Source organism: Meleagris gallopavo, chromosome 2 (assembly GCF_905368555.1).
Source record: "Meleagris gallopavo chromosome 2, MGAL_WU_HG_1.1, whole genome shotgun sequence".
Classification (NCBI taxonomy): domain Eukaryota; kingdom Metazoa; phylum Chordata; class Aves; order Galliformes; family Phasianidae; genus Meleagris; species Meleagris gallopavo.
In genome coordinates this window covers 75,726,736-75,753,887 of record NC_139405.1, presented here as the reverse complement: position 1 = coordinate 75,753,887, position 27,152 = coordinate 75,726,736, and the positions used below count along the sequence as shown (strand labels likewise).

The following is a 27,152-nucleotide window of genomic DNA, read 5'->3' as shown; positions in this document are numbered from 1 at the left end:
TGAACTACAAAATCTCTTTTTTTTGCTGTTTTAAGCTATGAAATCATCATTTTTCCTCAAGCAACATCGACGATTTATCTGACAGTTTATTTTAAAAACAGATCAAGCTTATGGTTGTCATGCAAGTGCTGCATCTAATCCCTAATGGAAATAGTTAAACTTACTTAAATGCATGAAGAAGCAAAGAGGAAATAAAACAGCCATCCATCTCATTCAAAAGTCTACTCGGTGTCTTGACCAGAAAACACAAGATTATACACAGCGGTGCTATAAAAGCTGAAAAACAAATATTCCATTCACCGTTGTCCTTGATCATTAACAAAGGGACAGGCTTTAAGATTTATGATAGTAGCAGGTACTGCAGTGACAGTCTGTGTGGTTCTCTATCTTCACATTGTCCTTAAGGGTAATCTTAAAAAAAGAAAACACACACATGAGAAAGAAAATAATTAGGATTAGCTACACAGTTAAAACTGCAATCTCAAGCAAAAGATTTCTGAAGCCTTTTTCTTAACCCCAAGCAGTACACAGGCTCCAAGGAGTACGTGAACTAGAATGGCCTCTGAATGCCAATCTGTGAAGCTGCATCATCAGTGGCTTTTGGAGATATAATGAGATGGTTTTCAACAGCAACATGCCTGGTGTCCTTAATTTGGCACATTTTAAAGTGTCTATTTTTCAAAAAAGTGTTACTCAACCAATCTGTGACAAATCAGGAAGTATCCTTAACATACTTCACATGGAGATTATAAAAACAGAAAGCATGAACATTATGAGCTATTTTTAATCTCAGCCAAATTTTATTTCCTGCCTCAGGGCAAGCATAACATTGGTGGTCTAGAAAAACATCTATGCTCTACTGAGAAGAAGAGCTAAAATATGTTCAGATATAGGTCTATAGGTAAGCCACATATTTGGGCTCACACTGCAGCCAGCAGAGACCCAGGACTCTGTCCAGCTGCATAGACAGAAAGGCTGATTGTCCTTTCAGACATCAGATGAGATCCCACCAAGCCCCCAGCTGCCACTCCAGAAGGTCTTTTATGGGTCCTGTGTCTGCCAGCTATACACAGATGTCTTGAGTACCCCAGGGTATCTCAGATGGCACCAAACCTGTGAGCCAGTAATTGAACTGAGCCCCTCATCAGCACACTCAGTGAACATGATTCAGATCACCATATGACAGCTACCTTGGCTTGCATCAGCTAGCTCACCACTGATTACATCAATTTAAGGTTTCTTCACCTGGAGCTGAATTGCTCCCAAAATAATCAGCTTTAGCAGAATCTCTCTTTAGGAGAACCTTCCAGATGGGACTGTTAAATGCTCAAAGTAGCTGCACATGTTTACAGTTCCCTCCCGGTTATACTATTAAAAGTAAACACAATCTCAATTAATCTAATGAGTACAGATGGTTTTGGTCCCTCATTCCCATGTATGTAATTGATAGTATTGACCAGGCACGTTCTCAGAGGACTCCTGCTTATGCAGGAAAGAGCCAAGAAAAGCGACTAATTAAAATCAAATCCACACTTTATGACATTTAAGGAGAGGGTACACATCCAGCAGAGTTAAAAATGAATGGTCAAGAAATCCAATTCATGCATCATGAGTCACAGTAGTTTCACAGAAGTCAGTGGCACTGCATCATTTTGCATACCCAACTGAATATCAGAGTCAGGACTGGTTAAAATTTTAATTTCTTTAAAAAACAACAAATGAGCACAAGTGTAAATTATATAAGTACCAAGGATGTTTCCCTCAAATAGCTGCTCAATGCCCTCCAGCAAAAACATATTATTTTCTATTCACTACTTCACTTACACATTGCTTTCTAAAACAATTTTAAATGGTCTCATTCACATTCTCACCTTGGTAAAAGCCTTTGCTACACAGCACGTTGCTTCTGATGTAATATTTTTTGGAACAAGCATGGTCTTCTTGGATCTCATTGGAGTGGGATAGGCCCGGGAGAAACAGCACCCAGTGCACTGGTAAATGGGAGCTCCTGGTTTTGAAAAGAATCTGTTCTCCCCTAGCTTGCACTCTGGACAACCTGCCATAAAAACATACAGAAAAGACTTTTACTTGATGGCCATTCATCTTCAAGAGAAAGGGAAAGCACAGGCAGTAAGAGGAAGTGTTCTGCTTTTTTATGCATGCAGAACTGAAAAGCACAGAAACAAAAGCTCTCCTCTTCAGGGTCCTTCATCTCCACAGCATCCACTTCTTGTAAATCTAGAGTGCATATCTTTCCAGGTAAGGCACAAGCATTTCTTTTCTGCTCTTTCTAAATTAGTTTTGTTGATAGCATTTTTTTGGTAAGCGTACTACAGTAGTTCTACCTATAAAATCCATTAGCTATGGAGAGTTAGTAACAGCAGTATTTGCTAGTGCTTCCTAGACAGTGCCCGTTTTGAATCACAGAATCACAGAATCACAGAATTGTAGGGGTTGGAAGGGACCTCCAAAGATCATCGAGACCAACCCCCCTGCCAAAGCAGGTTCCCTACACCAGGTCGCACAGGTAGGCGTCCAGGCGAGACTTGAATATCTCCAGAGAAGGAGACTCCACAACCTCCCTGGGCAGCCTGTTCCAGTGCTCCGTCACCCTCACCGTGAAGAAGTTCTTACACACATTCGTGCGAAACTTCCTATGCTGCAGCTTATGTCTGTTTCCCCTCGTCCTGTCTCCACGTACCACTGAAAAGAGACTGGCCTCACCGCTATGGCCGCCACACCTCAGATATTTATAAACCTGAATCAGGTCCCCATTCAGTCGTCTTTTCTCAAGGCTAAACAGACCCAGTTCACTTAGCCTTTCTTCATAGGGGAGAAGTAACACTCAGTTATCTGTGAATTTTAAAAAACGCCTCGTGACTTCAAGATTTACATAGTTTGCATTTTTCTCTATTCTGTTCAAAACTTATTAAAGAAAATCAATTGGTAGAAGGCAAATGTTTGACACTATTAAAAATCAAATCTCTTTAAGTGTGAAAATGGGTTTTTACCCATACAGACACCTAGCAATGGAGAGGAACTGCAGCAGGCGAAGGAGCCCACCTAACCTGATCATCAAAATGTAGCACTCAACTCCGTGCCCTAGAGCAGCACAGGAAAGGCTTAGTGTGTTGGCCCTGGCAGAAGGTAAGCGTGGGTGCAACTGAAGAAAACCACGACCTTCAGGCCTGCTAGGAGATGGGGAGGAGCTCAGAGGGAGGTTCTAAGGCCAGCTACTGGAGAGACTCACGCTCTCTCCACATAAAGGAACACTACAAACCTCAGTTCTGATCAGCCAGAGAGGAAAAACAGGATCAAACTGTGTTGTGTTAACACTGTTGCTGAGTGGATGTTGGTAAAGGCACTGCTTTCTCAGTGTTGATCCATGGGACCCACCTTGTTAGTGAGGAGTGTGTATATGACCCTACGGGAAGAAGTGTGAGTTGGAGGCTATGCTGATGGAGATCTCTATGGCACACTACTACAGACTGTGGCTTTGTTCCAGTAAACTCATCCTCACCCTGGCTGAAGCACAAGGGGTCTTTCAGAAGAAATATATTCTATGCATTAAGATGAGGAACTATTGTTTTGCTATTCCTGGTGTTGTGTACTTTGAAGTACAACAAAATGAAACATTTCTGTTTGATAATGTTTCAAGGATTAAGGTCACCACATCAAGATGAGGAAACTGTCATCTGGGAGACTCATGACTTGGAGAAATCAAGTTTAAAGAAGAAATGGAAAACAAAATTATCCTGAGTAATTACACCTTCACATGCCAGCATCAATAAATGTAATAGAAAAATAATATTTATGACCACATTTATAAAGCATGTCTAATTACTGCTCTTTACAACTGTCCTATTTCTGAATGCTGAGTAGCTTACCCTGCATGAGAAATTCTCCATCTGGGAAAGTATGAAGAAGATGCAGAAATACAGACAAAATGGTCAAAGTGACAGCTGCATACTTCCTGTAGCAATCCATGATCTTTCTGGAAATACAAATAAGCACATTTTAGAGGACTGTTTCACAATGGGTACAGTACCAGCATCTAGGCTACATACTAATACAGCATTCAGGACAAGTAACAGGGACAATTTAAAACCAAGAGCAGAAACTGAAAATGTAGTACACCGATGTGCATTTTATAGCCTCAGAAAATTGACTTCATCACCACTTTCATAACAAAAATATACCTCTCCTTCTGGCCTTAACAATATTTTCTGAATATTAACATAAACCATAGCATATAAACTTCAAATACCGTAACTGTCTAATATTTATGGTAGAGTGGAGAAAAGACAGCAAACATCTATGGAGGAGAGAACAGAATCTGTAGAATCCAGGACACAGCAAGACTAATTTCACAGAAAATAATTTCACATTTGGACAATTTCCTGAGCCAAGAGTCAGATTATTTGTTCTCACACTGACCACTTTAATGCCCATGGCCCCACAAACAGATTTTCATAGTCCTGTTCCTAGTTGGAAGAAAGCATCTCTTCCACTAAGGAGGGCTGCCCCCACCCAGTCTTGGTCCCGGGGAGGACATGTTCCTCCCAGGCAGAAGCCCAAGGACACATGGTGGAAAGGAGAGTTCGGGAGAGCTTAAACAGCCCTGGAGCAACCTTTAGGGCTACTTCTGTGGTACAGGGGCCTCATCAGGAGAGCACAGCAAGTTCAGAGTCACCATCATCTTCCAGACTGAGATTTCCATCAGGCTTTATTTTACTGGCACCGTAGATTGGCTTTTGGGTTCTGATCAACAGATGAATACAGAAAGCTGGTTTGGTATAAACACACCTTGCTTCGTTCAAACTTTTAAAAATCTTTATGAGGATTTTGTGCAAGAAAGCATATGCTACATGGCACATCTGTCCTTCTGCAGCTAGTATATGAGATGAAGTGGCTATAAATGTTGTATCACATCTTCTCTGTTCTCTGACATACAGTTTTGTGGCTATATTTGATTCAGATCAAATTTATACTATGGAGTAATGTATATCTCAGATATGAATTAATAAAAACAGTAACATTAAAGATGCAGCACATGTGAGTTGTGGCCATATGAATATCATCCCAAATTCTCTCTCTTTTTTATTACTTTTTTTTAATTTTTATTTTTATTACTATTATTATTACTGTTGCCAGTAAGATTTCATGGAAAAGTACAAAAAACCTCAGTTCTGTCCCTGCTCATACCTAAGTAAAGGCTACATGTAGATCAGCAGAATGCTTTTGCTAACTACTGCAGATCCTTCAAGTCATTCTCGAGCACTGTTGTATCAGGATTAGAAACAAAAAAACATAGATGTAAAGGATGGCATTTCCTTTCAGCAAGAATAGTGTCATGTGCCTGTGACATGACCCTTTGTAATGAAAGGTAGGCAAGATCTGAATTAGTCTAAAACAAGTGTGAGGATACCCCATTTAGGTATGAAGTCTGCAACCGTCTGTCACAAGCACAAAGCATAATTTCACCCAGTCAGACCATTTCATAGAATCATAGAATGGCCTGGTTGAAAAGGACCACAATGATCATCGAGTTTCAACCCCCCCGCTATGTGCAGGGTCACCAACCACCAGACCAGGCTGCCCAGAGCCACATCCAGCCTGGCCTTGAATGCCTCCAGGGATGGGGCATCCACAGCCTCCTTGGGCAACCTGTTCCAGTGAGTCACCTCCCTCTGTGTGAAAAACTTCCTCCTAATATCTAACCTAACCCTCCCCTGTCTCAGTTTACAACCATTCCCCCTTGTCCTATCACTATCCACCCTTGTAAACTGTTGTACCCCCTCCTGTTTATACGCTCCCTTCAAGCACTGGAAGGCCACAATGAGGTCTCCCCAGAGCCTTCTCGTTTCCAAGCTAAACTATCCCAGTTTCCTCAACCTTTTGTCATAGGAGAGGTGCTCCAGCCCTCTGATCATCTTAGTGGCCCTCCTCTGGACCCAGTCTCTCACTCAAGGACTTTTCCTGCCCTCACAGATCATCCCCTGAGGCTCTTCAGGCTCAGCACTGTCCATGCCCATCCCGCAGAGAGGGTGTTTTGCTGAATCTGTGCAGCAGTGCTGTCCTTGCTGCTACCTGTCCCCACGGACAGTGGTCCCAAGCCACTCCCAGCACACAGAGCCCACTGATCCCAGCCACCAACTGCCTTTTAAGAAAGTTTATCTGATCATGCAGGTCTCCCTGCTCCTGCAGTCACAGCCCCAGGCCATGCCAGCAGCCAAACAGGGTGTGTTTGGGCTGTGTCTGAACAGCAGGCCCTGCAGCATCCAGTGCTCTGGCAGCACCTCAGGACAGGCTCTCATGGCAGGAGCTTGTAAGCAGTTTCTGTACCCCATGCAGGCTGCCTGACTCCTTGGCTTTAAAGACAGAAGTTATCCCTCAAGAGCACGATGGCTGACAGGCAGGATAAGGCCTCAGGCTGACAACACTTGATACATTCTAGATTCTGAAAGTCACTTGCTTTGCAAGGTACAAAAGTTAAGAGCTCTTCTTCCAAACACTCCAGTCATTGTTGCTACATCATAATAAATACTCTCCAGGGAGGAATCCCACTATGGAACTAAGTATTTCTAAAAATGCAGTGATGGCGGAAACAACAATAATGCCAGCAATAAAGACATTAATCTTGAGATTTGATGTAGAGGCTATTTAAGCATGCCATGCTATTGGAAAGGGCACTGACATCCCTAAGAAGAAAATATAGTAGAAAATCAAGAGAGCAAAGTATAATTAAATGAAATCAGCTTTCATATATTGGCAAGCTATTTCTTTTCAGATTTTGCATCTCCCCCAGCAGAATCCCTGCAGAGACTGCCACAATGATGCAAATGTACAAATAATGCCTGCTTGCATCTGGATGGAGAGGTGGTTCAAGGTGTGAAGCCACTTGCATGATATGATCATCTGAGTGAGCCTGGAGCACTGGCATGTGTACAAAGAGTGTATGGATTAACAGAGGGACACTCCATTGCCATACAAATTCCCAGAGATATATCCAGCAGGTCTTGGTTCATTGATCAAACAGACTGTGATGAAGGAAGCAGTCAGATTGCTATGGTGCACTGATCATATAATAGAGCTTTGAACTCAGGACAAGGAAGGAAACAAAGACAGAGAAGCCCGTGCCCATAGCAAATAGAAAAAGCTCATGTCCAGGATGATGATGCTGAGACCAAAGACAAGATGATGAGAACACAGACCTTACCTCATTAGAATTAGCAAAGTGGAAGGGAACAAAGTTTATGAGCAAGTCAGAGAGCTATAAAGGCACAATAGAGGCAAAAAAAAACTTTTTAAAGTAAAATAGCAAATACTAGAGATAAGAAATTGATCTGAAGCCCAGCAAAGATCAAGGATGGAAAGGAGACTGCAATAATGGGAGGCAAAGGCTGGGTGCTAGGCGTAGGTGACTTCACCTCCTCAGTCCCACCTGCCCAGCAAGTTGGTCCATGCTGGCAAGAAACAGAGGATAAGGGAGTTAAAAGCAGCCAGGGTGGAATTTGAAGAAAATCCATTGAAAGAAATTGTGGAAGTACTGGAAGGAAGCATTTGGAAGAAGTATAAAAAAACTAGACTAGTAGACTAGTAGGCTGAATGCTACTGGTGGTTATTTCTCTCTGCTATGGCTTTTACCAAAAAGCCATCCAAGTAAAAGAAGTGCTCTTCTGAGATTAGCTGCTATGGGAAACTTGGAGATGTCTGTTAAAAAGAGAGCCTGTGTGATACAGCATTGTATAGCAAAGGACAGCTACAGCACCTGGGGTAATGCCCACTAAATGTGAGGCATGCATCACTGCTTCAGCCTTCTCATAGGTTCAGCCATGGGCTTTTTCTTTAATACATTCAGTACTCACTCAGTACTATCCAGGTTTTGTGATAAGGCAAGATTTGTGCTCTCCTTCCTCCTTTTAGATCTTCAGGGCAGACCCAAGCCAGCTTGATCTGGCCATGTCCACTGAATTAATTCAATGTAGCCACACTGAGAACATGCAGGACAATGAAGGGTGAATAACATGGTAGCCTCATAGGAGCTTTAAACAGTGCTCTCAGATTTCTGAAAGGCAGCTCCCAGCTCCCTGTGCTCTGCTCCCTGGACAAAAGTCACCTGTGTCCACAACATCAAGATGGACCTTCACACCGTTTATGTCAATCAACATTCATATGATTGTGCCAGACATTCTAGGAAGTGAACTGAACTCAGTCGCATTTATGAAGTTGTGATGAGTAAATTGATCAGACCTCTTCCTTTGGCAAATAGGAATTTTCTTTGAAGGCTATTTACTCTATGTGCTCTTTTCAGTACTACAGATGGGGTGTGACTGCTGGCAGACTCGCCTGTACTGGGACACACGAGCACAATTTAGTTTCAGGCTCTGCTCCATCTGGGGGCTCAGAGCTGGACAACACATTGCCCAGCGCAAGGAGCCAGCTGGAAGGGCTCATTTACCAGCAGGAGAAGACAAAAGACAGACTTTTCAAAACACCTCGTTTCTACATCACCCTGAGCCTTTTGGTAAGTCTGGATGATCCAGTGACTCTCTAACACCACCACAGCCACTGACTGACTACTGTGTGACTTCATGCTCTTTGCTGAACACGTTGTGGCATTCTTTGTCATAATTTCTCTAAAAATGCATGTGATTTGGTAAATTAAAAGGGTCTGAGGCAATCCCAGAGGGAAGTTGTTTAAATTAAACTAACCAAAAAAGGGAATTGAAATTGCAGCTTTGCACTTCCTCTATTGAGTCAGACTGTCAGGCTCGTACTAAAAACAAAGACCTGTCAATAAAGCCCAGACATGAGTGTCTCTACTGCAGCAGTATGACAGCAATTTCGCCCGATGTTTTTATTCTGCTGTACATTTGCTTTTCCGACTGTGCCCATGCTGCTAACCCAGTTAATATCTACACCACCTCACAATCAAATTAAATTAAGCTTTTACTTTGCTCTGCTAATCATTATCTTTCTTAAGCTATTGGAACATTATGATTTGGTTATTATGATTATCAAAGTGTGAATTTTAGCAGATTTTTGGAAAGATTACAATTTTAAACCTTCCCCAGCAGTGAGAGTCTCACCTTACTATTTACAATACCTTGTATTTTTCTGTAAACAAGTTATCCTATTACCAGTTACCATAACAAGGACAGCTTGTCATCAGCGATTGCAAACAGGTCTTTACACATGCGTTTGGGACTCTGTGGATGTCTTTATATTTATGCTGTACACACAAAACCAGAATTCCTACTCAAATTCTGTGGTCTTTGTCTTCGCACAGACATGCCAGAGAGCTTTGTTAGATGGGCCATCTTTGTACTGACCATATGAAATAACCTAATGTCTTCAGCAAAAACTTGGGATGCCTCTCTATGCTGCTCTGTATGGTGACTGTAGTGATGCTGTGCCCAACAAGAGCCAAACACTCTGCACACTATGTTTACTTCTTTCCAGAATGCTTAGCAGTGATGTATGGCTATGTCACAGCAACGATGAAGTGCCAATGCTTCACTTCTGGCTGTCTTGTACATTGTAAGCTTTAGCAAACCACTGAAGACTGAGAAATCTTTACTAACATCTTTTTGTTTTCTTCCTTAGCAACTTAAAGACTCTAAAACACATTAGCACCATGAATTGTGTAACATTTGACATCTGGCAGCAATACTATAGACCAGGATAAAAATACAAGATTACTAACGAAGCATTACCATACTCAACCAGAAATCACAAAATATCACCATTTAGCTGTAATGCAATCCTACAACCTTGTTTTCTGTTACTTACAAAGCCAGTTTAACACTAAGTACTGATTTCTTAGTTCCTATGCAACATTTCACACCAGTTTTCCAAGTAAAAACTTTGACAGAATAGAAGGAGAAGAAAACTTTTGGAGAGAAGGGGAAGACAATATCAAAAAAATGTAATTGTTCTTCTTTAATAGTAAAGAAAATTAAAAATATATTACCTCCCTTGTTCAGTGAGAATAAATCAGAAAGATGAGAAAATGCAGGACGATGTTCAAATGTGAGCTGTCCTTGGTGTGTGGATGTACCTTCCTGATCTATGAAAAGGCTGTATCTTTCTTTTATACCAGCAAAGTTAGATCATATTCCTCGCCCACAACTAAGCCATAGGATCAACTGTACATTTCCTCTAATGACTGAACATTACTTTATGTAATTACCAGCCCACAATACTGATCTTATCTCCTACTCAACTTTCATAAAGATCTTTTTTTCCTTATATAATGAAAGAAAGGGCAGATTGTGTGCACAGTCTCAATGCCATGTGAGTTTCCTGGGGAACTCAAATATCCAGCGTCTAAGTCATTTGTTGCACTGGTCAGTGAATAGAAGCTCATTTTACAAAAGGAAGAGTTAGTAAGGTTTCCTAATGCTTCTGAAACCAGAGAGAAAAACAATTACAGCAATGGTGTTGTCTTAGCAGAGAATAACAAAATAACAAACAGCAGAGATCTACACAAATATTTAAAAGAATAATCTCCACTTGAATTTAATGCCCAGAGAACAAATGCGTGGATTAATATAGGATTACGTCTTTACATGTGGGGCAAGATCTCATCTTGTTTTCAAAGTAAAGCTAGTGCAATGGAGGCCCTTTTGAAAACGGCACCAGAATGCAGACTTTTAAGGTTTAGAGACTTGCAAGTCCTATTCTCAAGTGACAAAGCCTGTGTTGATGCAGCTGGATCTGAGGCTAAGAGGTATAGAAGGGTTTGCACCCACTCAGCACTTCTCTTCCCCAACCCAAATGGGCGGTGTACGTCCAGGTGCCTACCATAAACAAGCCCCAGCAACACAGTCAGCCCACATGGTACTGTGGTAAGGGAGATTCCCCTCAGATGCCTACAAGTTATCCTCCTAGATCTGAGTTACTCACTCTAGGCTGCCTCTGTAAGTCGATGGGCCTAAACGTCTCTTTCAGTACATGGCTAAGCAAGCAGAAGGGCTGCACTATCCCCTTTGGTGGCTGCCCAAGCCACATCAGATTGAAGGGTTCACGTGGCTGCTGGCTTAGGCTCACCAACTCTTTGCTTGTCTTGTTCCTCAGCCTCTGCTCATGGTACAGTCCCACGCTGTTTCCATCCTCCACAATGCATCTCCCTTCCTGACCTGCACCTGACTCAACACACCTACCTCCACTAACATACTCATCAGCCTCAAGGTGCCTTTTCACCTTCTACTTATTCAATGGATCACTGTAACAAAGTTTAATCCAAAACAATCGTCCCTAGCCTGCACTTGGCTTGAAATTGACTTCTGTTTCAAAATTTAAGATGGATTTCTGCACCTGAAAGCTTGCCTGTTTTTTATCCGATGATATGAGCTGGTCTAATAAAAGATGGTTGCTCTTCTTACAACATTGCTTCATTTAATAACAGAAGCATAAAGCTGAAATTTGAAAGCTACTGGTAAACAGTTTACTGAGAAATATTCCCCTGGAAGACTGAAACTTAATATTTCTTGTCATTCAAAGAAAATTTGATGAAAATTGCTGAAGTTTGTAGAGTAGCTCTGACTTGGCTCTATCCTGCCCATTTGATACTCCAACTCAGCTTGCAGTCCTATGGGAAATCCAGCTTGACTTGAGATACTTCACAAAAAAAAGCATAATGCTATCCTCATAATAAGGAAGAGCAGTGGCAATTGTATTGTATGTTCATATTTGGTACTTATTTGGCTATGTATAGCAGTGTATCACCAAAATAATAAAACAGATATGTTATAAAAAATCTTTCATTGGAATGATTTAAGTACCTGATGACATTACCTCCGGAGTATAAAGAAAAATAAGAGCGGTAGTCCTCTCATACCAGAATGTATTAGAAATAAATCTTGTGAAGTCAATGGAATTACACTTGTATAAAAGATAGTTTAAAAAAAGCTCCTATTTTTATTAAGAGGATTTCTTTCTTTAGCCGTTCCAAATCTCCAACTAAAAATATTTGGTCAAATCTGTCTTAATGTGCAATTGAATGAGAAATGAGTGAAAGTGGTTCAGTACTTTAGAAATATGAAAAAAAACTACTAACTTTTCTAGGAGCTGGATCCTTACCACTCCTTCTAGGGATTTCTCTGCAAAGGTGGGTTCCTGTCTCTTCCCTTTCTCTGCCAGATGCTGTCTCAAGGTATCTGTCCTACTTCCCTACTTAGCAATATCTGCTTATCTAGGGGCTGCTTCCTGATGCTGCCTTTTCTCCACTAGAGGAAAGCTTTTCCTCTTTGCCACTCTGTGGACTTGTAGGGCATCCCTCTGCACTCCGAGAAAAAGAATGGGAAAAAGTTCCCTTGCTTCAGTAAAAAAATTCTTCTATTGAACAATGACAATCAACATTATCGATAAATAGATTCTATCCTCCACAAAGTGTGATTAAAGATAAACACCACTAAACTGAAATGCTAGTAAGGGCAATACAAGGTTTGCTATACGTTTCCTCCAGCAGAAAGGATAGTACAGAACATAAATACCTTTTTTTTTTTTTTTCTCTTTTCTACATCAGAATCAAATTCTACAGAACCATTCCTGCCCTCTTTTTTGGTTTTACTTCTCTTTCTAGATAGAATAACCCTTAAAATGAAGTTCTGATAGCATTTCTGTTTCGGATGGATAAGCACATTGAGTTCTGAAGGGCTTTTCTAATAATCATGGAATCATAGAATGGCCTGGGTTGAAAAGGACCACAATGATCATCTAGTTTCAATCCCCCCTGCTATGTGCAGGGTCACCAACCACCACCAGACCAGGCTGCCCAGAGCCACATCCAGCCTGGCCTTGAATGCCTCCAGGGATGGGGCATCCACAACCTCCTTGGGCAACCTGTTCCAGTGCATCACCACCCTCTGTCACATTTCAGAACCTCTTCCAAATACAATCAAAATCTACACTTCATCATTTGCATGACCTCAGAAAACAGCAGGCTCCCTTCTGAGGATAGAAGCACTCATACACACCGAACACCATAAACAATTTTCTTCTCTCTTATAATCTTCCAGCACCTACTTAGCACCCAGCTCTGAGCCTACACCAGAGGAACTCAGATTCATTGATATTATCTCACATTTTGGGTGTCACTTCCTTCATTGCTCGTGTCATCTTCAAGAGTCTCTGGAGGACAGATCCTCCCTCAAGTGCTTTGCACTGACATAAGCAAATTATCAGAATCACCAAAGAGATAACAAAATAACAAAAGGTTCCACTAGAATGGCTGACAGCATACCCCAGAAAGAAAGATTTGCTGTGGATTCAAGGAAAAAAAGATATTAAAGAAAAAATATAATCTGATCTGGAAATATGCAGTTATTTCAGCATTGCGCTGAGTCTCCCGGCTCCTTCCCATTTAACTCTTCCACCATCACTCCTCCAGTTGCCCTCTGTCTGTTCTCAGATGTAGTAGTATAGCTATACACTTAAACAAGACATCCCAAGGCTATGGAAAACACAGACATACAGCTTTTTAACATAAAGAGCTCCTGTCTGCTGAAATGTGTCATGTAGCACTACACAAGGAAAGAAAGTCAACTTTTCTACCATTTTACAGATGTTTTCAAATGATTATCTGAAATTACCTCTCAAAGCAGCATTTTCTGGCCTCATTCTCCTTCATTTAAAATCAGTGAGACTTCTGCCATTTTTCTCAAATGAAACTGAATCTGGACTATTAAAATTAGCTATTAGTGTTCTCAAGCTTCAGCCAAACATTGATTATTCTGAGATAATACAGCTTTTAGTATTTATGGCACATAAATAATTGACTGCAAAGCCTCTTCTATTCTAAAACCATGGTGGAAAGAGAGTTCACTAATATGCATCTTTTTTTTAGTTGTTTTTTGAAGGAATTAAAATTGCAGATGACAGAACTCCAGAAATACGTGCAGAAATCATCATTTCACCAAAGCTAACTCCAAACTAAAAATTCTGCTTCTGAAGAAAACAGATTATAAGCAATATCCGCATTTTTTATCCTTTTTTTCCTTAACCTGTCAAGGTCAAAATTTTTAATCATGGCATGTTATTAGGATACTTATGGTACTAATAGGATGATGGCTTCTGTTTAGCTCTTTTTTCATGCTTCCTTTTGAAATAGGTTTATTTGAAATCCAATTCCTTTGAGCAAAATTAGAGTGGATAATATAATAACTGTCACAGTACTGCGGAACAGCAAACAAAATGTCATTAACGTGTAGGTTTGACCTCGAGGGCTTTACAGAATGCATTTCAATATTTGTTTTCTCTCTTTTAATTCATACGAGTAACTACACCTCATACAGTGACTAACCCGTATCACAAGGTCAGGATGAGCTATTGCTTTTATGTGTAACATTGCTCAGTTGAGCTAACTAGGTTTGTTCAAGTTCTGAAATAATAAGTGCTTATTATTAGACAGGAGTAAAACACTGAACTTAACAGACTACTAATCGAATTGAGTGACTATGTTCCCACATTGCAAGGGCAGCCCTTGAGAGATGGAAGATGAAGCTTTAAATATATTTCAATATTTAGCTTTTTTAATTAAAAAACAAAAACCAAGACACATGAATGGATGATTAGACTTAGAACAGATAAACAGCCCTGTAAAAGGGACAGGTATACTGCCAGTGCTGAAGTAGTCTGATCAATAATGCAGGATGTCTCATTTATACAATGAGCAATTTCAGCAACTCACTCCATTCTAACACAAAAATAATTGTTCACACAATTTGCAATTAGCTCCCTGTGGTCCAAAACCTGAACACTCTCAAATGCTCACGGTATCACCTCTTCTATTAGAAGAAATTTCCGTTCTCGTTTCACAGAACTGTGTTTCCTGCTTTTTACAGATGAAAGCACAAAAAAAATGCTGAAGTTCATCAAATTTCAATCAAAATGCAGCAAGATGTAGCCTATAGTGCTGATGATAAAAAAAAAATAATGCACTGACATAGAAACATAACTGGAAAATGTATTCTGAGGAAAATGGCTTATTTCTATCACATTACCAAGAGGCTCGTTACCAGGCTACTGTTAGCCTCTGTGTTGGCACTGCACAGAGCACCCTGACCGGCAGGTCATCTGGCTCATCCTGCTTATGATCTGTATTGCAGTAGCACCTAAGAAATCCATAGTGAAACCCAGCAGCCGTGGGCCTGCCTTGCACCACCCTAGATAGCAGCAGTCTGGGTCACTGGGACCAGTTTATCCCGTGATGTTCCTGTGCACAAAAGCCACAAAAAGACTGTCTTCTGCCCTGCAGAATTTACAATCTTCTTCAGTGTTTGGAGGAATCAAGCCATTCTCTCAAACTCCCGTTCTACCCAGCTGCAGGTGATACCTGTATATCTTCTGATATCTGATCTCAAACTGATGCTCTGGGCTTTACCAAAATTTTCAGATGATATTCCAGGTCTGTGAAGTGCAGACAGTCACAACAGTCTCTCCTGATCAACACATCTAAGTGATTTCCAAGCCCAGTCCCTCTGGAGGATCTCTGAATTGCATATGTTTCATATTTCAGAGAGACATCCAGAGCAATATATGAAAGGAATTATACAAGGTATTTTGTTATCAGCAGTAATGATACAGGAGATAGAAAATGGGCTACTGTGTTATAATTAAAGCCATACCTGGCCAATATTGCCCATCTCCATGCAGCTACCTTTCAGAAATAAAAAAGGCTTACATTTACATGGTAACACTTCAGTACAGACCTTACCACGCTTTGAGAGCTGGATACTGAGAGCTGATTTTCCATGTTGTTGAAATTTAGATGCTATCAAGAGGCACAACAGCAGCCATTCTCTGCCTGCAGCATTACACGGCTGTCGTCAGAGGGACAGTGATGAATCATAGTAACGTCTCAAATTTAATCTAAATGTCTATTTGAGTAGACTGTACAGGTCTAAACTGTAAATTTGTGGGAAGGGAGAGGGCAGGGGAGGAGGTCCAAGCAGCAGCAAAAATATAAAAATACCATTTTATGTTATTTTGTGATCCAGGTTATCTCTTAAGCTAAACTTAGATTACAAAACGAAAGTCAATCTGGGCTCCATGCTGTTTCCCAAGTTCTCTGAAACTTCTCATGCCCATCCAGGAGGCCAGGAAGGGAAAGAAATTGAGTATTGACCTTATCTATTAATTGCCTCCTATATTCTTTTCCTTTGCTTGTGTTCATTTGTCATCTCATCTCATTTGGTATTTAGGTTGAAAATTCTCTAAACCAAAGGCTATCCTTTTACTCAAACTATTTTTACCCAGGACTACAGCTCCTAGACAATATAACAATCAAATACCAACACTCAGCATTTCTCAATATTAAGAAGGGAATGCACCACATGCTTTTAAAAGATGGAGCTGCAAGGGCAGCTTCTGTGATGACAGTAAGCAGGCCTGCAGAAATGCAATAGCCTTTCCAGAGCTATTCCTCTGTAGGAGGACTTCCCAGAGACCTAACAGATGTAGAAAAGCCCAAAGACTAATACGAAATGCATTTAACAGTACCTGCTTTTGATCTCACAGAAATATGCATTGACCTCCTTCTGCTCCTGGAGCCTTTAGTACATGTAGGTACTCAGACTGGTGAAAACCTAGGCTGGCAAATGCCACAAAAATCCTTCAAGCAAACTGTCAGTCCCAGCTTCAGGGTGCTGATTTCTTCTTCAGGAGTACACCATACACTGTTCCAAGCAGGAAGCCAGAGCTAGCAAGCTAACAAAAACATCCCGGTATCTTAACAACCATTCATTAACTAACTGTATTAATTTCCTGAGATGCCCTTTAGAATTTTTCAATTTTAAAACACTTAAAATACTGTATCTAAATGTTCAGTAGGAAATTTGCCATTTCCGTTGACCAGTATCAAATACACCAAATAAAGTATCAATAAATAGTAAATGCTGATATTTAATAAACCTTACCAAGCTTAAACACACATTTTTAACTTTAAACAGAGCTCCATTGCAGCATTGGAGCGGGCAGAACACATTGGGCATTTAAACCAGATTTGCTGCTGTCTGATACAAGGCAAAACGTGGCAATACAACTGCTTCATTACAGCAAATAAAGCCACAAGTTTGCCATTGATTTATTGATTTAAAGGGTTGCATGTGTGAAGTCAGCTCACTCTGACAGGGAAAAGTAAAGCTCAGTGGCAATGTCTTCATGATTTAAGAGTTCCCAGCTTTCTGCTGTAGATCTTCCATCAACATTGCTTTAACATGCAATGAAACACAGGCAGCAGTACCCTTGGGAACTTCTCCAACCCTGACACCCAATAATAGCATGTTCTAAAAAGCACCAGTGGCCGTATTAAGCAAACTACAAATTAGGAATCATGAACAGATATGATCAGTACTCCTAAGAGCACAGCTTATAGAATTGCTCTGTGCAGACTGGCTAAACAGGGAAGACAGCAAGAAATGGGTTCAGTTTCCTGGGCTGTACCAATGGCCCTGCAAAAAAGTTAGAGAGTCATGGAATCAGAGAACAGTTTGAGTTGGAAGGGACTTTTAAAGGTTATCTAGTCCAACTTCCCTGCCATGAAGAGGGACACCTTACAGCTAGATCAGGTTGCTCAGAGCTTTGTCCAGCCTGACTTTGGATATCTCCAGGGACAGGGCATCCACCAGCTCTCTGAGCATCCTGTTACAGTGCTTCACTGCTGTTATTGTAAAAATCCTTTTCCTTATATCCAGTCTAAATCTTCCCTGATATACTTTGAAACCATCTCCCCTTGTCCTATCACACCAACCCTGCTAAAGAATCTGTCCCCTTCTTTCTTTCAGCCCCCTTTAGATACTGAAAGGCCACTCTCAGGTCTCCTTAGAGCTTTCTCTTCTCCAGGTTGAACAGCCCCAGCTCAGCCTATCCCCATAGGAGCCTATCCATCCCTTAGATCATTTCTGTGTTCTCAGAGTCCTGTGGGCCTGCCTTCAGTTTACATCAGTCACTTATCCTGCTGTCTGCAAGCCACTGGTGGATCATGAGATGTCTAGATGGTGGTCTAGAGAATGTTTGAAGGAAATTTAAACCCCGTGCATATGCTTTCTCTCACACTCAACCAAATCCTAAATACAAAGTTGCAATCAGCATCAGTTACAAATGAAAAATAAGCAAGCGTTAACCACAAAGAAAGTGATTCATCAGTCCAGTAAATTAAAGCCTAACGAAAGCAAACTGGATGCAGATGGAAGAGTGGGGGAAAAGAAATGAAGGGGGAAAAAAAAAAAAAAAAAAAAAAAAACAACAGCCAAGGATATGAACTGACATTTTCATTATTTGTCATATTTGGGACCTATCTTTGAATGTATGACTACACATATTTTGGCTTAAATAAGCCTGGGATTTTTCTGACCAAATGAGGACACTGCAACATCATATGACACCTGAGCTGGCTCTCTAGATTCCTTTGGAATCAAATGAGATTTTTGATCTATTTTTACAACTGCATCAGGACAAGATGAATTGATCATTTTCCTTGGTTATGAGGGGAAAAGAAACAACTAGCTCAAATGTGACCATCTACAGCTGGACCGCAGATTTTCATATCTGTCCAGACAGTGTTCACAGCAAACTCCAGAAGACCAAAAACACATTTTTTAGCAGTCTGCTTAGATTTGCTCTGTCTATTCCCTATATTAGCCTTAACAACTTTCATCAGTAATTCTGAAAGCAGGTTAAAAAAGGCCGAGGAGCTTATCAACCCAGGATCTAGACACATCCTGCCAGCCCTGAACTGCAGCAGAACATCCACCAGTGTGCTATGGCCCCATATGAACACAACAGCTTGGTCCCAAAAACAACAGATAGCAGCATATTGCTCACTTCAGAATTACTGAGCTCAGCTGAGCAGCTGGGCTTCCCATCAGGGGTATGGAGATGTCCCCTGCACTGCATCCATTTTCGGAGCCATGCTGGTGCCCTGCTCAGCATGGAGCTCACTGCATCCGAGGGCAGGATGATGCACATCCTAATTTAACACCACTGCATGCAACCAGCTTGCATTCAGTGGTGACTGCACTCTCCTCTGCTTTTCTTTCCCACCAGCACACTCCTTCCTTCCATCCAGGCAAGCAGAGAGAAATAATTTCCAACAAGAAGACATTCAAACATGACTTAGGGCACAAGAGCACATCAGGTCTCTCATTTAGCAGCCCATGATTGTTTGTAAAGCAGTTACTGGTGTGAAGTCTCATTAACTTCAGTAATGCAGTAAGTCCCAGTGATTTCAGTAAGCACTTAATCATGTACTTACAAGTTGGCTGAGCATGAGTGTACATAGGCACATGTACTTTGCTGATTACAACAATTTTTTTTACACTAAGCACACACAATGCAGAATCAAGACAGTGGCATCAGGATTGTCAAGCACAAGGGCTGCCACAAAAGCAATGCCTCCTATTTTGTTATGTTAACCCACAACATTAGACATGGACATTGGTGGCACAGCAATAGAAGTTGAACCTTCCTATCAATATTCCATTAGATTTTGTTGTTGTGTGACACATGGCAGCAGAGGAGCAGTGTGACAAAATGACATCTGATACGGAAGTGTATATGGAGCAAATGCGTGCTACTGAATTCCTCCATGTAGAAAAAATGGCACTCACTGACATTCATCAAAGCTTGCTGAACGTTTATGGAGACCAAACAGTGGGTGTGAGCACAGCGAGGAGGTGGGTGGTGCATTTCAGAAGTGGTGACAGTGACAGTGGAGTCACCTCACTGGCACAGATGTTTATGAGCTTGGCATGCAGGCTCTTGTTCATTGCTGAAAATGCATAGCTAATGATGGTGACTACATTGAAAAATAGCATTTTGTAGCTGATAATTGGTTTTATCAATTGGCGTTACAATGCTCTTTGTACCTGTTGTTGTTTCCCTGGAAATAAATAGGAGGCATTACTTTTGGAGCAACCTACGTCACTTAGGTAGCCCAGCCTTGAACTCATGATACTGGAAAGAGAAAAAAAAAAGCAAAAAAAATTTAGAGATGTTTAAGTCATTGGGCTGCGATAGAATTCCCCATAAATATTCAGAGAACTAACTGCAGTAATCTTTGAATTGTTAATGATCATTTTCAAGAAATAAAAGTGAGCAACAAAGAAAGGTTCCAGCTCTAGAAAAGTATACATGCAACACCTTTAAATGGGAGGGTAAAGGTCTTCGAGCACATTATATCTGTCAAACTAACTTTCAGCCCTTGAAACAGAACAAATTATTTAAAAAATTGTGAATACCTGGACAACTATGATGATAATTAAAAAACAGTTGAAATGGGTTTGTCAAGAAATGAATTATATTAATTGAAGCTAATCTCCTGCTCTGACAGGATAATTGCTCTAGCTAATAAGTGGGAAATAGCCGATATGATGCTTCTTGACAATGAGGAGCTTTCAACGCTATTCCATACACATCTTCTTAAGCAAGCTAAGACAGCATATTCAGAGCCAGTCAGCAACCTAGTAGGTGCAACAGTTGAAAAACTGTTCCCAAAGTGCCATAACTGATGGTTTGCCATCTTTCTGGGAAAGTTTCTCCAGAGAACAGCCAGGCGAGTTTGTCCTGAGAAAGTTTTATTCACCACTTCCATTTACACCTCAAGATGATGACACATGGGTGTGCTTCCATAGTTTGGTGATGACATTAGATTAGGAAAAGTTGCAAAACGCTTTGAAGTAGCTTCAAAAATGAGCCTAAGAAATTGAAGAGGCAGCTTAAAATTGACCAGAATCAACCAGATGAGATATAAAACAGAAAATTACAAAGTGGTCCGCTCTTCAAAGGGATATCTAATGAGGAATGAAAATTAACTACAGAATATGAAATGTCTGTGTAGGCAGAAAACAACGTGGGAGATCACAAACTGAAGAGTCAACACTGTGATGTATGATACAAAGAGTAATTATTCCACTTTACTCAGCTCTGGCAAGACCCAGCAAGAGCAGCGCTGTGCTCAGAATCAGTCACTGTACTCTGAGGAAGACGATGACGATCCACCAAGGGGCAAAAGTGCAACAGTGAGGACAGCTGAAGGAATAAGGATGGCTTAGAAATAAAGCAGTAAACTTAGAAATGAAGGGATTAAGGTGGAACAGTGTAGTAGCACTTCAAAGTGCAGATGGCTGTCATAAAAGATTCAGTGGCCATTGTTCCATCGTGACAGCTAAAGGAAGGAGAAAGATCAGACCCTTTTGCAGCAGAGGTTTGAGTTAGGTATTACAAACACATTCAAACAATTGGGATTGCTGAGCACTGAAACAGGCTATTTCAGAGCCTGCAGAATCTTCCCTCCAGGAGCCCCAACTCCAATTCTCTTGAAAGAGCACATAGCAACTTTGTTCGTCTAATAAAAACAAAAAAGGTGCACGTGCGTACACAGGCATCGGTGGGTTTGAAAGGTAATTCTCTTGGCCTTGTAAGTGAGCAGTTACTCGACTCCTAATAATGTTACATCTCAACTCAGTGTTTTTGAAAGCATGGGCTTGAACGGCAACAGGATCAGACCTACATTTTTGCTTCTGCAATTGCGCCGAAGTAATGGAATGCGTGTCTCAGATCTTTTAATGCAGCATAATTTAATGCAGTTTTTGTATTTCAATAGTATGCATAAATCACTGCAAAAGAATCGCTATCTCACTGTAAGAAGAGAGCTACTAAACTGTGTGTCCTAGACAAAGGAAATATTTTTCAAGTGCTTTGCCTCAGGGGGGATTTAAAGGAGGAAGTTAATGCATTCCAGCAAGAATCTCCATCACTATAATACCAGTGGATTAATTGTAAGTAAAGCTAAGGCTGGGAGAGAGGAAAATTTGCAGTATAAGGAATGTTGATGAAAAGTGCGGGAATGCTGTTGAAGATAAATATATAGCTTGAAATAGATTTTATTTTAAAATGGTGATATTCTTTCAGCATTTCTGTTATTCCCATGACTACCTCTCAGCTCTAAGAACGACTTTTTCATTTTATTCCAATAAATCATTTCTGAATCAAGAATTCATTACATTTCCATCTTTTCATTTTCACTGCAGTGGTTTCTTTCTCTGTGCAGCGGCTTCATCACCTGATTGCAATCAATATTGCTGTAACTGGCAGTACATGCAGTTCATCATCAGCAAGAGAAGGGTAAGGAATTACAGGGCACTTACACTACCCTTGTTTAAAATCCATCCCTCTGCCTTCTCCTACGCCTGCCCTTTGCAGGATGCACCTCTTTTTTTCCCTTCTATGGATGCATGGATCTGTATTACACCAAAGATGCTCAGTTATTTGCTGAAAAAAAATAAAAATCAAAGACATTCTTTTTAAAAATAACTATGTTCCTGTAAAATGCACTCTCAAGAAGCATTTTTCTGCTTCATCACAGCAAAGAGTTGTGTGCCACTACTAGCTGTGTGTCACTACTTAATTGATCATAAAAAAGCTAAAATGCAAATTAAGGGAATACAGAAGGCAGACCAAAGCGAATATAAGCAAATACAATTTCTTTTAATTGGTCTCACACCTGCATCCTTCAGCTTAAGTGGAATACTGACCGTCATTATTTTAAACATCTCCTTCCTCTCCACAAAGTTTTCACAAGAACTGTCCTATCTTGATGCCCAGTGAAGCTCTTTTTCCTGCGCTCACAAAAAAGATCCAATTCCTACATACAAAATTTAAAATGAAAGAAAAGAAAGGTCTCTGTGGAGCCATCCTAATTTAAATGCTTATCTTGCAAAACGGGGAAGGGAATGAAGAAAATAGCACAATGATGGGAAAATATGTCAGTCTCCAGGACAGCATTTCTTTCAGTAATTCATTCAGTTTACAGCTAGAACTCTGCAAGAACCTATTGAACATGCAGGCAGTGTACATCAGTCAGCGAACAATGGAAAATGATAAACAGAAAAGACAATGGAAAGCTAAAAAAGCACTGTTAATTGCAGGTAATAGTATTAAAGTTATTATTAAAATACTTAAAATGAGAATGCAACCTCTCCCCTTCTTTTCAGACAGCTCTGAAACTAATCTGAGAGATTATTTTCTGAGAAAACAGCTCAATCCATGATCTTGAGCAAGTGTGTTGAAATGGGCTGTCCTCCCTCTTCAGTAATTCCTTTCCTCAGGAAAGATGGATTCTCCATGCAATCTGAAAGCAGATGTTGCAAAAACATTTTCCTTTCCCTCATCCGGTTGATGATAGAGGCAACCTACAGACTGTGCTCTGCACGCGTTTTCTTATTCCTGCTGGGGAATATTTAGACTGCGTCAATCACAGTAAAATATGGCTATATAAACCTACACAGGTGATTTTGAACATGGGTGAAAATGGCCCCAGCCAGTATCAATAAAGAAGATATCAATACACGGGATTAATTTTCTTCTCCTTTCAGAATTCACGTTTCATATATACTCAATTTTCATCAGCAGATCATTTCTACTGCTGCCTTGCACAAAGCTACCATTTGATGGTCTCACAAAGTTTCTTTTATAGTGCTGTGGACAAACAAATTTGGCACCCTGGAAACAGCAGTATGCACTGTCTAAGATGATAGTTAAGTTTGTTCCAATGTTTTCGGCAGTTTTCTTCACCCAGTATCATCCTTCAGCTTGAAAAGCTTTTGTGCTGACATTTTAGTGTTTCTAGACTAAAATCACACTTCTTTTCATGTTTTATTTCACTGAGCTAAAAGAACGATTTATACTCTCCTCTCATAAAGAGATTCTCCGTCCTACTTCTAATCCCTCATGCCCTTCTCTGTACCTCCTGCAGAGCAATCTAATCTTTTCTGACCAATAGCGATCAGAATTGCACAAATTGTTTCAGATGAGCTAGATGTTTTATTTTTACCTGCAATATCTAACGGAAATATCTGACCTGTCAAGCCATATGATTTTACAAGCTTCCTTTTTTTTTCTTGGTAGACAGAGCACACATCTATGACTTGGACAATGTCAACTAATACAATGAACACTTTCTGCTCACTGTCACCTCCAACTGATGAGTTTCCCCTGTGGAGAAAGTACTGCCTGCTATCAGTCTCCTTGTACTTTACGTTTTGAAAATTAATCCCATTCTATTATTTAGGATTTCAAGGTCATCCAATCTCGATCCCTCTCTTATTGAAAGTGTCTCGCTATTTTGTGTCATCAGCAAATTTCATTATTACAGCTCATATTTTTGTACCTACATCATTAATGGAAATTTCTGCCTGAATAAATATCTTCTGATGTCTCAGATGGGTATGCGATACGTTTTTTGCTTTCATCTCAAATGTGGAAACATTCATTTTCATATCTTCTTTCTCATTAGCCTCTGCTTTAATTTCCTTTGTAAGGAAACTCAGCTGGGCTTCTGACAATTCTCACTTTATACTTACCCTCCTTAATACTTTTATAAGCAATCATTTTGTTCCATTCCCTTCAAGCTTCTGATTGTTCTCAATAACCCTTTTGAAGAGGCTATTTACACAGCTGTGACCGACCATCCCTCTACTTTGAGATATGAATTTCAGATACTATTTTTTGCACACTTTACCGATGCCAAGCCTTTCCCACATGCAAGTCCACAACCACCTAAATGACACTGTCACCACTAACTCATTCCCTTAATTTCATCATTTGACCTTTGTAATTAAAAAGCTGTTACTAAACTGGTTCTGCTCTAAGTAAATAGTTTTCCTAATAATCTTATGAAAATTATTTCTCTCCAGACTTAAAACGTCTCTAGCACATATTCATCTAATAGAAACTCTTTGCCATCTTTCTCCAATATTGACTCAAACAAGTTCTTCTTTAACTTTATCATTTTTTTTTCTTAAATATCTATCACATTGCAAATTTTAATCCTCAATCAATTGACTTTACCTCCATAACACTTTAAGTGTCTTTTATTTGTGTTCCTGTCCTAAATTCTACTCTGCCGTATCTCCTGGTATCCTGTAAGAATTAGTAACTCCAGTTTTGTTGCTTGGGTTCCATAGATATATAAACATCATAGCTGTTCCTTGCTAACACGACATTCTCCTTGGAAGAGTTGATAGTCCTCCTCCTAGGTATCAGCTATATACAATTTACAAAGCACTCTCATTGTTATTTTACATAAGACAACCTTTTCTCCAGCCACAATCAGCTTCCCAAAACATACAACCAAAGTACCTGAAGATCTGTAAGACATACATTCTCTTAATGACAGATTTTTCTGAGGCATGGGAAGTGAAACATGGAGTTAGGAAAGCACCACACTGTGGGTATGTACTGAGTCAGTCAAGTGGCAAGAGTGGGTGAGAGCATACCTGAATCCCAAATGAATTTTTGACAATGAGGAATCTTTACCATTATAAGTCCTCATCTTAAATCTTTATTTCTGGCATCCTCCAGTAATAAGCCTGTCAATTCTTCTTAACAAGAAATTTCATCTTCGTGCTGGTATAAAACTCGAGTCTTTCCATTCTTAGTATTCCATCTTTTCTCTGTTGTTTCTCAGTCTCTATCCCATTTTTCTTCCTTGGACTCTTCTCCTCCATGGATTCATTGCCCTTTCCCCCTCCAGACACTTCTGCCTCTTCTGCTGGTCTTTTTCATTTTCCAGCACAACAAATGCCTTCCTTAACTGTATTTCCCCTTAACAGTCAGTTTTCTAAGCTTTATATTCCCTTTTTTTTTCACAGTCTCATTGTTTAACCCACAGATTTGTGAAGAAGACAGGTATCTGAAAAGCCTACCTTCTCTGTAGTATCTCTTTCATTCCTGCCATCTTCAGGCATCTGTTCTTCCTTTCCATAAGTTTTACGAGGCTGGACAGTGACAGGACAAGGAGGAATGGTTTTAAACTGAGACAGGGGAGGTTTGGGTTAGATATTAGGAGGAAGTTTTTCACCCAGAGGGTGGTGAAGCACTGGAACAGGTTGCCCAAGGAGGTTGTGGATGCTCCATCCCTGGAGGCATTCAAGGCCAGGCTGGATGTGGCTCTGGGCAGCCTGCTCTGCTGGTTGGTGACCCTGCACATAGCGGGGGGGTTGAAACTCAATGATCATTGTGGTCCTTTTCAACCCAGGCCATTCTATGATTGTATATATTCCATTCTATCTTCTGTTAGGATTCAACGACGGGATGAGCATCGCAGCTCTGTATCCAGTATTGAAATACCTCTTTTTAGGACATTGCTACACTTCCTCAGTAGCAGCCATCCTATTTTCATTGTTGTCAAGCAAGAAAAAAGGGCCGCTTGTGGTCTTTCCTTCTACTTACTAACTCCACCTTTGGTCTCCACGGTGGAAGTCTAGCAATTAACCGCCTCTGAACTGCGATTAAAGACAGGAACTGTCCCTAGAGGTATTTGTGCAAGTCCTGCTTGGAGTAGGACAGCTGAAGGACAGGTTTCTTCCCACTTGAGCCTGATGAGAACAAAACAAACAGTCCTTACTCTACTACCTCTACACGCTAATCTTTTGTATAAGAACTTCATATTCCCGGTGTCTCCTTCCTGGCCTGGGCTCAACACTGAAAACCCTCTGGGCAAGGAGGAAGTGAGGCAGCAAACAAAAACAATGGCACCCATGAATACGCATGTGGCTATTGTGGTTTACCTGTAAGTGAACCTAATTGAAATTAAATGTGAGTAACACAAGGCAGAACTGGAAGAGTTATCCGGAGGAGATGCTATCCTTGCTCGTACGGATAAGTGATTCAGAAGGAGAATTAGGCTTTCGTGCAGTTGTCCCTGGTATTTGCATCACTCATTAGTACTGGGTATGTACCACACAGCTTGGCAGTGTGGGATACGTGCAAACCTATGCGATTTTTCCTCTGCTAACTTCAGAAGGAGAAGAGCTCACCCTAAGGAGGTCAACGCCAGCCCCTGCAACTTCCCACTCTGTTAAGAGCACTCAACGTGGCACACAAGAAAGGAAGGATCGCATTTAAAGCCACGCGGTACCAGCAGCTGACCTAGTCAGAAGGAGTCCTAACACACCCAGGCCGACCGCCCGCCATCGCCACCCGCGAGGCTCGAGGGAAGCGGCGAGGCCGTCGCCACCGCCATTTGCCGCCAAAATCGGTCGGAAGGAGGGCGGGGAGCGCCGTCACGTGGCCGCGCGGCCGTTGGAGGGGGCGTGGCGCGGCGTCACGTGACGCGCGGAGGCGCGCGCGCGCTCCCTTCCCGCTCT

At 40.9% G+C, this 27,152-nt stretch overlaps 1 protein-coding gene across 2 annotated transcripts; it reads right to left on the bottom strand.

Moving 5' to 3' along the window:
* Positions 1–27,152, bottom strand: CGA (glycoprotein hormones, alpha polypeptide). 2 transcript variants are annotated; one of them, XM_085216913.1, is made up of 4 exons: positions 26,935–27,152; positions 3,888–3,994; positions 1,872–2,056; positions 1–411 (listed from the first exon to the last, which is right to left on the bottom strand). In XM_085216913.1, exons 2-4 carry the CDS (start codon positions 3,985–3,987, stop codon positions 334–336), a joined length of 363 nt encoding a protein of 120 aa, XP_085073039.1. In that variant the 5' UTR covers positions 3,988–3,994; positions 26,935–27,152; the 3' UTR covers positions 1–333. The 2 variants fall into 2 exon arrangements, with proteins under 2 accessions (XP_085073039.1, NP_001290106.1); NM_001303177.1 differs by lacking the exon at positions 26,935–27,152 and adding an exon at positions 9,977–10,057 and having other exon boundaries at positions 25–411.